This window comes from Liolophura sinensis, chromosome 6, assembly GCF_032854445.1.
Source record: "Liolophura sinensis isolate JHLJ2023 chromosome 6, CUHK_Ljap_v2, whole genome shotgun sequence".
Taxonomy (NCBI): Eukaryota; Metazoa; Mollusca; class Polyplacophora; order Chitonida; family Chitonidae; genus Liolophura; species Liolophura sinensis.
Window position 1 is genome coordinate 976,754 of NC_088300.1, and position 14,200 is coordinate 990,953.

A 14,200-nucleotide genomic window follows, 5' to 3' on the forward strand; every position below is an offset into this window, starting at 1 on the left:
ATGACAGTCCGGTTTATGGGCAGAGGAACTGTCTATAGGACACTATGGAATATTAAACACTGACTCAACACAGCAGCTACACAAGTGTGGCTCTGATCTGTTTTCCAATCATATTCCCCACGGTCATCAAATTAATAATTAATAAGTGAAATCTTACAGCATGTAGTAAAGGTAAATTACCAAGCATAAAATGTAGGTATCCTGAATTAACTGTGGTATTTTTGAATTATTCCAATACCCCGTCTGGACACTCATTGTGATTTGTGAAATCTGCCATTAGGTGCTGAGTTGAAAAAAAAAATCCACCTAAAATATGCTACTGACAAAGTCCAACAATTGGTTTTAAACTGAATAAAAATGCCAAAAACTAAACATAAATCCATACTTTTAACTCTGCAGTAAACGTAATGGTTTTACATTAAAGCAATCAAGAAAGAAAAAAGAAATACAAATGACCCTTAATAGCTGTGTTCAAATGGGGGAAAAAATGCAATGTTAGATATTCATACAATGTCAACCAAGATATTGCCAGAAGCAGGGTAATTATACACATTACGCATTAGCTGCCCAATAAACCACAGAAAAACTGAAAGGTCAGACCAGAGAGGGGTTCTAGTTAGGCTTTCTCTGGGTCCTATCAGCTCACACGAGAAGCTCATATCCCCATAAGGTCTTCAAGGATTATCCCCACATAGTTAACCTCAAAAACCAAATCTGGGTTAAATATGCGCACAATGAGAATCGATGGTTAACAAAAACTGGCTCTTGGCCTGCCGACACCTCCCTCTCCCCAGTGATACCCCAGAGCTGTCGCCCAAAGGGATTCTGGCCAGTTTTAATCATGAATGAGTCACAAAAAAATGAAGGAAAACGTTTAGGAATGAACAGCGATCCAAAATGTCTGCTGGAGATGAATGGGCTTACTCATTCAGTGTACTGTCACAGGACAAAAACCTGCAGTATTTGGAATGCAAAAAAAAAAAGAATAATGTAATTGTCTCGAGCATGAGTTCCATTAAGAGGATTGACAAGGGTGTTGAATTACACCCGCAGCCGGCTGTCTCTGATTCGGGGCAGGGATGCTGCTTCTCACAATGTCAACATGCTCAATAAACACAGGCTAAAAATAGTATGAAAAGTGACACCAACACAGCAAGACTTTCTGCCAAATTCCTAATTCTCCACAAATCTTCATCATCTCCAAGAATCAATTCCTTTCCTCATGACAAACTTCTCTAACACTGTCAAATCTAATACTTTGGTACGAAAGTCTGCTACAACTTTTTAAGGGTGCGAAAAAAAAGGGTAAGGAGAAGTGACGATTTTCATGAGGAGCAGCATGGCACAATTACACTATACGTAAATAACAGGCCAGGATCAGCACGGCACAAATACCCTACATGTAAACAACACGCCAGGATCAGCACGGCATAAATACCCTACATGTAAACAACAGGCCAGGATCAGCACGGCACAAATACAGTACATGTAAACAACAGGCCAGGATCAGCACGGCACAAATACAGTACATGTAAACAACACGCCAGGATCAGCACGGCACAAATACAGTACATGTAAACAACACGCCAGGATCAGCACGGTACAAATACAGTACATGTAAACAACACGCCAGGATCAGCACGGTACAAATACAGTACATGTAAAAAACACACCAGAATCAGCACGGCACAAATACAGTACATGTAAACAACACGCCAGGATCAGCACGGCACAAATACAGTACATGTAAACAACACACCAGAATCAGCACGGCACAAATACCCTACATGTGAACAACATGCCAGAATCAGCACGGCACAAATACAGTACATGTAAACAACACACCAGAATCAGCACGGCACAAATACCCTACATGTAAACAACACGCCAGGATCAGCACGGCACAAATACAGTACATGTAAACAACACACCAGGATCAGCACGGCACAAATACAGTACATGTAAAAAACACACCAGAATCAGCACGGCACAAATACCCTACATGTAAACAACACACCAGGATCAGCACGGCACAAATACAGTACATGTAAACAACACGCCAGAATCAGCACGGCACAAATACAGCACATGTAAACAACAGGCCAGAATCAGCACGGCACAAATACAGCACATGTAAACAACACGCCAGGATCAGCACGGCACAAATACAGTACATGTAAACAACACACCAGGATCAGCACGACACAAATACAGTACATGTAAACAACACACCAGAATCAGCATGGCACAAATACAGTACATGTAAACAACACACCAGGATCAGCATGGCACAAATACCCTACATGTAAACAACACGCCAGGATCAGCACGGCACAAATACCCTACATTTAAACAACACGCCAGAATCAGCACAGCACAAATACAGCACATGTAAACAACACGCCAGAATCAGCACGGCACAAATACAGTACATGTAAACAACACGCCAGGATCAGCACGGCACAAATACAGTACATGTAAACAACAAGCCAGGATCATGACGGCACAAATACAGCACATGTAAACAACAGGCCAGAATCAGCACGGCACAAATACAGTACATGTAAACAACACACCAGGATCAGCACAGCACAAATACAGTACATGTAAACAACACGCCAGAATCAGCACGGCACAAATACAGCACATGTAAACAACAGGCCAGAATGAGCACGGCACAAATACAGTACATGTAAACAACACACCAGGATCAGCACGGCACAAATACAGTACATGTAAACAACACGCCAGAATCAGCACGGCACAAATACAGCACATGTAAACAACAGGCCAGAATCAGCACGGCACAAATACAGTACATGTAAACAACACGCCAGGATCAGCACGGCACAAATACAGTACATGTAAACAACAGGCCAGGATCAGCACGGCACAAATACAGTACATGTAAACAACACGCCAGAATCAGCACGGCACAAATACCGTACATTTAAACAACACGCCAGGATCAGCACGGCACAAATACAGTACATGTAAACAACAGGCCAGGATCAGCACGGCACAAATATAGTACATGTAAATAACAAGCCAGGATCATGACGGCACAAATACAGCACATGTAAACAACACACCAGGATCAGCACGGCACAAATACAGCACATGTAAACAACAGGCCAGAATCAGCACGGCACAAATACAGTACATGTAAACAACACGCCAGGATCAGCACGGCACAAATACAGTACATGTAAACAACACGCCAGAATCAGCACGGCACAAATATAGTACATGTAAATAACAAGCCAGGATCATGACGGCACAAATACAGCACATGTAAACAACACACCAGGATCAGCACGGCACAAATACAGTACATGTAAACAACAGGCCAGAATCAGCACGGCACAAATACAGCACATGTAAACAACACGCCAGGATCAGCACGGCACAAATACAGTACATGTAAACAACACACCAGGATCAGCACGGCACAAATACAGCACATGTAAACAACACGCCAGGATCAGCACGGCACAATACAGTACATGTAAACAACACACCAGAATCAGCACGGCACAAATACAATACATGTAAACAACAGGCCAGGATCAGCACGGCACAAATACAGCACATGTAAATGACAAGCCAGGATCATGACGGCACAAATACAGCACATGTAAACAACAGGCCAGGATCAGCACGGCACAAATACAGTACATGTAAATAACAAGCCAGGATCATGACGGCACAAATACAGCACATGTAAACAACACGCCAGAATCAGCACGGCACAAATACAGTACATGTAAACAACACGCCAGGATCAGCACGGTACAAATACAGCACATGTAAACAACACGCCAGGATCAGCACGGCACAATACAGTACATGTAAACAACACACCAGAATCAGCACGGCACAAATACAGTACATGTAAACAACAGGCCAGGATCAGCACGGCACAAATACAGCACATGTAAATAACAAGCCAGGATCATGACGGCACAAATACAGCACATGTAAACAACAGGCCAGGATCAGCACGGCACAAATACAGTACATGTAAATAACAAGCCAGGATCATGACGGCACAAATACAGCACATGTAAACAACACGCCAGAATCAGCACGGCACAAATACAGTACATGTAAACAACAGGCCAGGATCAGCACGGCACAAATACAGTACATGTAAATAACAAGCCAGGATCATGACGGCACAAATACAAGACATGTGAACACCACTGGGTATGTATGTTATACAGGCATCTCAACATGTACATGAAACATGGATTTTGTATGTTATGTGAACACCACTGGGTATGTATGTTATACAGGCATCACAACATGTACATGAAACATGGATTTTGTATGTTATGTGAACACCACTGGGTATGTATGTTATACAGGCATCACAGCATGTACATGAAACATGGAGTTTGTATGTTATGTGAACACCACTGGGTATGTATGTTATACAGGCATCACAACATGTACATGAAACATGGAGTTTGTATGTTATGTGAACACCACTGGGTATGTATGTTATACAGGCATCTCAACATGTACATGAAACATGGAGTTTGTATGTTATGTGAACACCACTAGGTATGTATGTTACACAGTCATCACAACATGTACATGAAACATGGATTTTGTATGTTATGTGAACACCACTGGGTATGTATGTTACAGTCATCTCAACATGTACATGAAACATGGATTTTGTATGTTATGTGAACACCACTGAGTATGTATGTTATACAGGCATCACAACATGTACATGAAACATGGAGTTTGTATGTTATGTGAACACCACTGAGTATGTATGTTATACAGGCATCACAACATGTACATGAAACACGGAGTTTGTATGTTATGTGAACACCACTGAGCATGTATGTTATACAGGCATCTCAACATGTACATGAAACATGGAGTTTGTATGTTAGGTGAACACCACTGAGTACGTATGTTACAGTCATCACAACATTTACACAGGACTAAGGAATGCGAGATATCGAGTACATTAAAACATATGTTGTACATGTAGCATACATGTACATAAATAGGCCTACAGCTGCACATCTTTCCCCATCTTCGCAGCAAATGCTGGCGATCTTCAGCATCCTTGTCAGAGCTAACAGAAAACAAATTTTATGGATTCCTACCGCACTTTGTGAACTTCACAAGTTATTTAATTTATAACATTACAGGGTGTCGCTAAGACAGTGAAATCAAGACTGCACACACGAATGAGACACGGCACATAAAAACACACAACATGGAATGTTTACATTGCAGGACAGCCACACATCTGAATGGAAATCAATATGACTACATGTGTACCAGTGACTGCTGGGGCTATTACATGTATTACTGTAATGGTGAGGATAGTCCAAGCTGTACTGGCTGTTATCCTGATGGATTGGCCGAGGACTGATGGCGAGAGGAGGGTGGGGTGGGGTGGGGTGTAGTGAGCTGGGGTTATGGGTTTGTGTGCCCTGTGTAAGAAACTCTGTTCATTGATTTGATCATGCTGTGTTTGCAATAAATAGGTCAGTTCACAGGAGCAGCTGACACACTAACCCAGTTTGTGAGGACAGGAGGGTCAGGCCAGCCTGACAAACTGACACCAACCAGATCCAGGCATCACCAAGTCCCTAAGATACAACCATTACCAAACAATCTTGCACAAACGACCCAAAACACACCCATTACCTCACAATCTTACACACAGAGACATTATCACAGAACCCCTAACACACACCCATTACCACACGATCTTACACACAAGGACATTATCATAGAACCCCTAACATACAGTCATTATCACACAATCTTACACACAAGAACATTATCACAGAACCCCTAACACACAACCATTACCACACAATCTTACACACAGGGACATTATCATAAAACCCCTAACACACAACCATTACCACACAAACTTACACACAGGGACATTATCATAGAACCCTTAACACACAACCATTACCTCACAATCTTACAAACAGGGACATTATCAAAGAACCCCTAACACACAACCATTACCTCAAAATCTTACACACAGGGACATTATCATAGAACCCCTAACACACAACCATTATCTCAAAATCTTACACACAGGGACATTATCACGAACCCCTAACACACAACCATTACCTCAAAATCTTACACACAGGGACATTATCATGGAACCCCGAACACACAACCGTTAGCACATAATCTTACGTACAGGGACATTCTCATAGAACCCCTAACACACAACCATTACCTCAAAATCTTACACACAGGGACATTATCACAGAACCTCTGACACACAACCATTACCAAACAATCTTACACACAAGGACAATATCATAAAACCCCTAACACACAACCATTACAACACAATCTTACACACAACCATTACCAAACAATCTTACACACAAGGACAATATCATAAAACCCCTAACACACAACCATTACAACACAATCTTACACACAGGGACATTATCATAGAACCTCTAACACACAATCATTACCACATAATCCTGCACACAGGGACATTATCATAGAACCCCTAAGACACAGCCTTTACCACAAAATCTTACACATTAACATTGTCAGAGATCCTCTAACAGATGACCATTACCTCAAAATTTTATACACAAAAAGCGACAAACACAGAAGTTACCATCATCAAAGAGCCACAAACACAGAAGTTGCAATTATCAAAGAGCGACAAACACAGAAGTTACCATTATCAAAGAGCTACAATCACAGAACCATTATCAAAGAGCCACAATCACAGAACCATTATCATAGATCCACAAACACAGAAGTTACCATTGTCAAAGAGCCACAATCACAGAACCATTATCAAAGAGCCACAAACATGAAGTTACAATTATCAAAAAGCCACAAACATGAACCATTACCACAGAGCCACAAACACAGAATCATTATCAAAGAGCCACAGACACAGAAGTTACCATTATCAAAAAGCGACAAACACAGAAGTTATCATTATCAAAGAGCCACAAACACAGAAGTTACCATTATCAAAGAGCCACAAACACAGAACCACCATCACAGAGCTGGAAACACAAAACCCTTATCAGAGAGCAACAAACACAGAACCATTATCAAAGAGTCACAAACATAGAAGTTACCATTATCAAAGAGCCATGAACGCAGAAGTTAGAAGAGCTACAGAAGTTACCATTATCAAAGAGCCACAGAAATTACCATTATCAAAGAGCCACAAACACAGAACCATTATCACAGAGCCACAAACACAGAATGACTGCAGGTGAATAACAAACTAACAAACAATATTCACCTACATATTCATCTAGTCTTTCATTTCACATTGAGGGGATTGCTTCCTTAAGCATTTCATAGTTAGGTTGAAGGGCAGGGTTTGTCTAAAAATTATCTGCTTTCCATATGAGGGCATTGTCTCTACTGTGAATAGGCTACATGTATGCTATAGTCAGTAGAAAATACTTGAGCTATAATACAGCCAAGCACCATTACAAGTTTACAACTCTCTACCACAGTACATGTACCTGCCTTTCAATCACTATGTAACATGAGGTGTTGGTTCAAATCCAGACTTTGACAGAAAATGTGCAGACTGTCCCGTTTTCACTGTGTGTGGGGCCGCTCTCACTGCATGTGGGGCCACTCTCACTGCGTGTGGGGCTGCTCTCACTGCGTGTGGGGCCGCTCTCACTGTGCGTGGGGCCGCTCTCACTGTGTGTGGGGCCGCTCTCACTGCATGTGGGGCAACTCTCACTGCATGTGGGGCCGCTCTCACTGTGTGTGGGGCATAATCGGTTGCAATAACTGGTCAGTGACACTCATGTGTCCATTTGCAGTGTCTAAAAATCACTGAAGATTTCTAGTCCTCCACCAATATGGTGTGCATATCATAGTCTGAAGATACTCTAAATGACCTGGAATTTCCTCCCTGACTAAGTTGTTCATTTTCCAGATTTTGAGGATTGTATTGATTTTAGAAAGATGATTTTAGGTTTGTTTGGAAGGTCAGATGATATCCTACTTGAAAAATCGAAAGTAATACTTTATAACATTAACTTTCCTACAGAAATGCACTTTTGGATAAAAAGTTCATTTAGGGTAACTTGAAAAGGGTCAGTGGTTTACCCTAAGCACTCAGGTTTCCTGCAGCCATAATACTGACTGCCAGGAGGAAAATTCTTCAGTATGGCATTAAACAAAAATCCAATAAATCAATCAATCTATCACAATTTAACTGCAATGCTCTTCTTGTCTGAGATTACTTTAAAAGTGTGCACATGGTTGAACGCTAAAAATACAGATCTACATACTATTTGTTTCCAAAAATCTAAAACACTAGACATGAAAAAAAACAAAACAATTTCAAGACATTATTTCAGTTTTTAATTTCCATCAAAACTGTTCAATTAATTCCAAGCTTAAAAGCATTAAATAATAAAGAGACCATTATTTCTGTAGAGTGAATGCCTGATTGCTTGGGATAGCCTGAGGTGAGTAAAGGGTAATAATCATATCTCATGCATATGTTAATACTAGCTGTTCCCATTAGCAGAGTTGTGCTGACAGACATATTACACTGGTGATGAAGACATACACTATAAAGTAAACAGTCCCTCAGATAATTATACCCTAAACTGGAGAGAGATAGAGAGAGAAAAAGGAAGGCATCAGCTGTGGCGGTCTCCCACCTCCTGTATACAACAGAAAAGACCATGGTTATCTACGGTTATCTTGTCACAAGCCAACATGCCCTGCCAGTCAGAGCCCACATTACATAAGGTTAGGCTGAGCCAAACCAAGCTGGCCAATATCAGCACCAGGGTAACTGGGGCAGATAGGTGCAGGCTGTGTCAAAAAACCATCCAATGACCCAGTAAGCCTTTACCTATCAGATCACTTGAGCCACAAGGCCTGATGTGAATCGACCAATCGCAAGACTTGTTACATCTCGAATGTGATCTCAAGTCATTCTGACCTGATGTTACATCGGAGGCGTGAGCAGGAGAACTAAACCCTCTACTGCAGAGCATCAAGGTTAAACATGCAGTTGGTGGAGCTGTTTTATGCAGGTGACATTTATATATCCATGTAGCTTTATAAAAATAAACATCATACTGAATTACAAATACATGTGTGCAAAAATTGTCAGGGCAAGATTAACTACTGTTATGCTGAACGTACAAGAATAATGCTGTCAAAACTCAATGTAAACATATTTTATTCTACTTTGTTTACTTGTTTTTCTTTGCACTCTAATTTTTCTCTAACATAAACACATGATTTACATGAATCTCTTAAGATGAGTAATGTTAGAAAATTAAATTACCATAAGTCTACATGTTGGTGTGAAATGTACCCCGATTTCAACAGTGGCTGAATCAAACTAGAAAGTCACCTCCTCCCCATGTAGACTCTCCTCCCCATGCAGACTCTCCTCAACACTCCGGCTCTCTTCACCAGTCAGGCCCTCCTCACCAGTCAGACCCTCCTCCCCATGCAGACTCTCCTCACCAGTCAGACCTCTTCTCACCAGTCAGACTCTCCTCACCACTCGGGCTCTCCTCACCAGTCAGACTCTCCTCACCAGTCAGACCCTCCTCACCAGTCAGACTCTCCTCACCACTCGGGCTCTTCTCACCAGTCAGACCTCTTCTCACCACTCGGGCTCTCCTCACCAGTCAGACTCTCCTCACCAGTCAGACCCTTCTCCCCATGCAGACTCTCCTCACCAGTCAGACCTCTTCTCACCAGTCAGACCTCTTCTCACCAGTCAGACTCTCCTCACCACTCGGGCTCTCCTCACCAGTCAGGCCCTCCTCACCAGTCAGACCCTCCTCACCAGTCAGACTCTCCTCCCCATGCAGACTCTCCTCACCAGTCAGACCCTCCTCCCCATGCAGACTCTCCTCACCAGTCAGATCTCTTCTCACCAGTCAGACTCTCCTCACCACTCGGGCTCTCCTCACCAGTCAGACTCTCCTCACCAGTCAGACCCTCCTCCCCATGCAGGCTCTCCTCACCAGTCAGACCCTCCTCCCCATGCAAACTCTCCTCACCAGTCAGACCTCTCCTCACAGTCAGACTCTCCTCACCACTCGGGCTCTCCCCACCAGTCAGACCCTCCTCACCAGTCGGACTCTCCTCACCACTCGGGCTCTCCTCACCAGTCAGACTCTCCTCACCAGTCAGACCCCTCCTCCCCATGCAAACTCTCCTCACCAGTCAGACCTCTTCTCACAAGTCAGACTCTCCTCACCACTCGGGCTCTCCTCACCAGTCAGACTCTCCTCACCAGTCAGACCCTCCTCACCAGTCGGACTCTCCTCACCACTCGGGCTCTCCTCACCAGTCAGACCCTCCTCACCAGTCGGACTCTCCTCACCACTCGGGCTCTTCTCACCAGTCAGACTCTCCTCACCACTCGGGCTCTCCTCACCAGTCAGACTCTCCTCACCAGTCAGACCCTCCTCACCAGTCGGACTCTCCTCACCACTCGGGCTCTCCTCACCAGTCAGACTCTCCTCACCAGTCAGACCCTCCTCCCATGCACACCCTCCTCCCCATGCACACCCTCCTCACCAGTCAGACCCTCCTCCCCAGTCAGACTCTCCTCACCAGTCAGACCCTCCTCACCAGTCAGACCCTCCTCACCAGTCAGACTCTCCTCACCAGTCAGACCCTCCTCACCAGTCGGACTCTCCTCACCAGTCAGACCCTCCTCACCAGTTGGACTCTCCTCACCAGTCAGACCCTCCTCACCAGTCGGACTCTCCTCACCAGTCAGACTCTCCTCACCAGTCAGACCCTCCTCACCAGTCGGACTCTCCTCACCAGTCAGACCCTCCTCACCAGTCAGACTCTCCTCACCAGTCAGACCCTCCTCACCAGTCGGACTCTCCTCACCACTCGGGCTCTCCTCATCAGTCAGACTCTCCTCACCAGTCAGACCCTCCTCCCCATGCAGACTCTCCTTACCAGTCAAACCTCTCCTCACCAGTCAGACCCTCCTCCCCAGTCAGACTCTCCTCACCAGTCAGACTCTCCTCACCACTCGGGCTCTCCTCACCAGTCAGACCCTCCTCACCAGTCAGACTCTCCTCACCACTCGGGCTCTCCTCACCAGTCAGACTCTCCTCACCAGTCAGACCCTCCTCCCCATGCAGACCCTCCTCCCCATGCACACCCTCCTCACCAGTCAGGCCCTCCTCCCCATGCAGACTCTCCTCACCAGTCAGACTCTCCTCACCAGTCAGGCCCTCCTCACCAGCCAGGCACTCCTCCAAGTCAAACACACCTCTCCAGACACTATCCTCACCAGTCAGACCATCAACAACCAGTTACTCTCCTCACTTTCAAACTCTCCTCACCAGTCAGACTCTACCTCACCAGTCAGACTCTCCTAACCAGTCAGACCCTCCTCCCCATGCAGACTCTCCTCACCAGTCAGGCACTTTTTGCCAGTCAGACTCTCCTCCCAAGTCAGACCTTCCTCTCCAGTCAGATTCTCCTCAGCGGTCAGACTCTCCTCATCAGTCAAACACTCAGTCATTGGTCACTCTCCACACCAGTCACACTCTTCATCAGTCATACTCTCCTCCCCAGTCATACTTTCCTCACCAGTCACTTTCCTCACCAGTCACATTCTCCTCATCAGTCAGACTTTCCTCACCATTCATTCTTTCCTCTTTCTCATTCACTCTCCTCAGACAATCCTCTCCAGTCAGGCTCCTCTCATCAGTCAGACACACCTCATCAGTCAGACTCTCCTCATACGTAAGGCTATCCTCATCAGTCACTCTCCTCCTCAGTCTCTTTACCATTCAAACTCTCCTCATTAGTCACACTCTGAAGCAGCAGCCATTTTGTTTTCACCAAAGTTATGGGTTACATCCATGTTAAGCCTGAAAACAAGAGTCTCTTGGTCGATTTGTTTAGAAATAGTTTGCCTTATAATGAAATCGGGTATGATGTATGCTATACCATAGGTTGCTGCCACGGTTATGATATTCCACCAACCAAGTACCATAAAAAGAGAGGAGTTGAAACAGCCACCTGGGGCTTCGCATCTGTCACACTCTGATTACCTGTATGACAAATGGACAACTCATGGGTAGAGGGCATCAAGAAATGCGTACAATATCCAGCCAGGTACCTGACAAACTTTCCACGGCTATAAATTCCATGTATCAAACATTCAAAAATGCAAAATAAAAAACTGCTCACGTTGTAAAACAGGGAGAGTATGAGTTGTGATCTCTTTGAAAAGCTGAGCTATTCCTCCAGAAGCCTTGGCTACCATGTGATGTTCGCTTGGGGTTCGACTCAGAATATTTCGTCTTGACCTGAAATAGCCCACAATTAACATGCAAATTAAGATTACATACAAAAAAAAAATGGTTAGAGATAAAAGTAAACAACTAGACTTTCAAAGCTTTAGGAAGTTAGATATTTCTTTCATCATCCTCCTTTTGATTCATTCATTTATTTGGTTGGCGTTCATATTTTACTTATACAACACATGTAAATTTTATGTATGGAGACCATATATAGAAAAAAAAATATGAAGGTTATGATTTCAAACTTTAGAGGCAAAGATAATAAATAATAACAAGGAGATAATAATAACCAGAATCATTTAGAAAGAGGTTTGAAAACAATAAATAGTCAGACATGTTTTCAGACATGCTTGGTAAATCAACTGAGACCACAGGAGTGAGTGAGTGCTTGGGGTTTAACGTCGTTCTCAACAATTTTTCAGTCATATGACGACGAGAGACCACAGGATGTTACCTGTTAGAGCAACCAGAAACACACAGTGGTGTCACTCATTCCATGCACAGACATGTATGGTAGAAAGGCAAAACTAGAAATAACTTGTGCCTGATTAGACAAACCTTATAACATGGTGACACTTTTGATTGCCTCAAGGTGCGTGATTTTCATTACTTAGAAAGGCGATACCTCAGATACACGTGCAACATCACAAAGATAAAAAGTTCTGCTTTTTAAACTTCCTTTGGGATACTTTATGGAGAATATATACATTTGGTCAAGTGTTGTCTTTTCTTTTAAAGGTGACATATTGACTGTGCCTTAAGAAATTTTATCAAATGCAACTCAAAGTGATCCTTTCTGGGGAGCTTTTTAATCTGTGAGTGAATGAAATTTGCAGGAAAACTTAACTTATATCAGTAAACCATCATATATTTGTTTAGTTTACTTGTTAGTTTAAAGACATCATGATTAGTTTGAAAACCAAACAACAACCACATTTAAATAAAGTATGCATCACCTGTATTACCATTTCATGCAGATTTCACATGTAGTTTTCATGATTTTATATACACTTTTCTTTACAGTTAATGATGTGCAAAAAGCACCAAGGTTCTACCGTGGACTTTATGAGCATATTGAACAGGTGACATCACTGTGCTTCAGCTTGTTCAATATGGTTCAAAAAGTCCACCGTTGAACCTATCTGTATTTTAGTCACAGTCAACTGTGAAAAAAAAACGCAAAAAAATCAAGAAGACTATATTTGGACTCAGCAAGAAATAGCCTTTTTAATGACGAATACTTTATTTATTGACGGTCTGTTCTACCCTGTACACTCGTGCTACCAGACAAGAACAAGTAAGCACACTTCAAGGTGAATGTTTGTTGACGAAATTTGTGCGATATTCTTTCCTCTTCAAACAAATTATGAGAAGGCTGAGAAGCAGACATTCTGGGCGTATCCAACAAATGACCAGAGCCCGTCGCTGATATTTTACGTTTCTAGCTTCCATCTCAAAATTTCAAGTTTGTAAGGTAAGGCTGTCAATGTGGTGCCCGTGTAAAACTTCGCTAGAAACACATTTCTTGCTGCTTTTGGTGCGGTTACAACAACAACATTTAAGTGTTGTAAACAGTAAAGACAAAGGAGTTGACAACTAATACCGGATATACACACCCGTCGTGGGGTTTATTGAAAGCACTCATGTTTCACTTTCAACTATTCCATCATCCAGCGTTCATAAATGTTCATATCATCGTCTCATCCGGCCTGTCAAAGCAATCTCGCAATGCCCTCTAGAACATTTTCAGAATTCAAAACTAAGCGCCTTCTGCTTCCGCCTTTGTAAATCTCGCGATACTTGGTGAGAATAAGCCACGTGGCTGATGTCATGCTGGGAGGAGTTAATGTTTACATCAGCATACGCGA

General features: G+C 43.2%; 1 protein-coding gene across 1 annotated transcript in view; it reads right to left on the reverse strand.

Annotated features, from left to right (window-relative positions):
* LOC135469352 (uncharacterized) overlaps positions 1–14,087 on the reverse strand; it is a 44,955-nt gene extending 30,868 nt beyond the window's left edge. The window contains exons 1-2 of the mRNA XM_064747981.1: positions 13,949–14,087; positions 12,220–12,338 (exon numbers count right to left, since the gene is read on the reverse strand). Of these exons, the coding sequence (XP_064604051.1) occupies positions 12,220–12,338; positions 13,949–13,977 (148 nt within the window). The 5' untranslated portion in view covers positions 13,978–14,087. The remainder of the gene's footprint in view (positions 1–12,219; positions 12,339–13,948) is intronic.
* Positions 14,088–14,200: the final 113 nt, after the last annotated feature.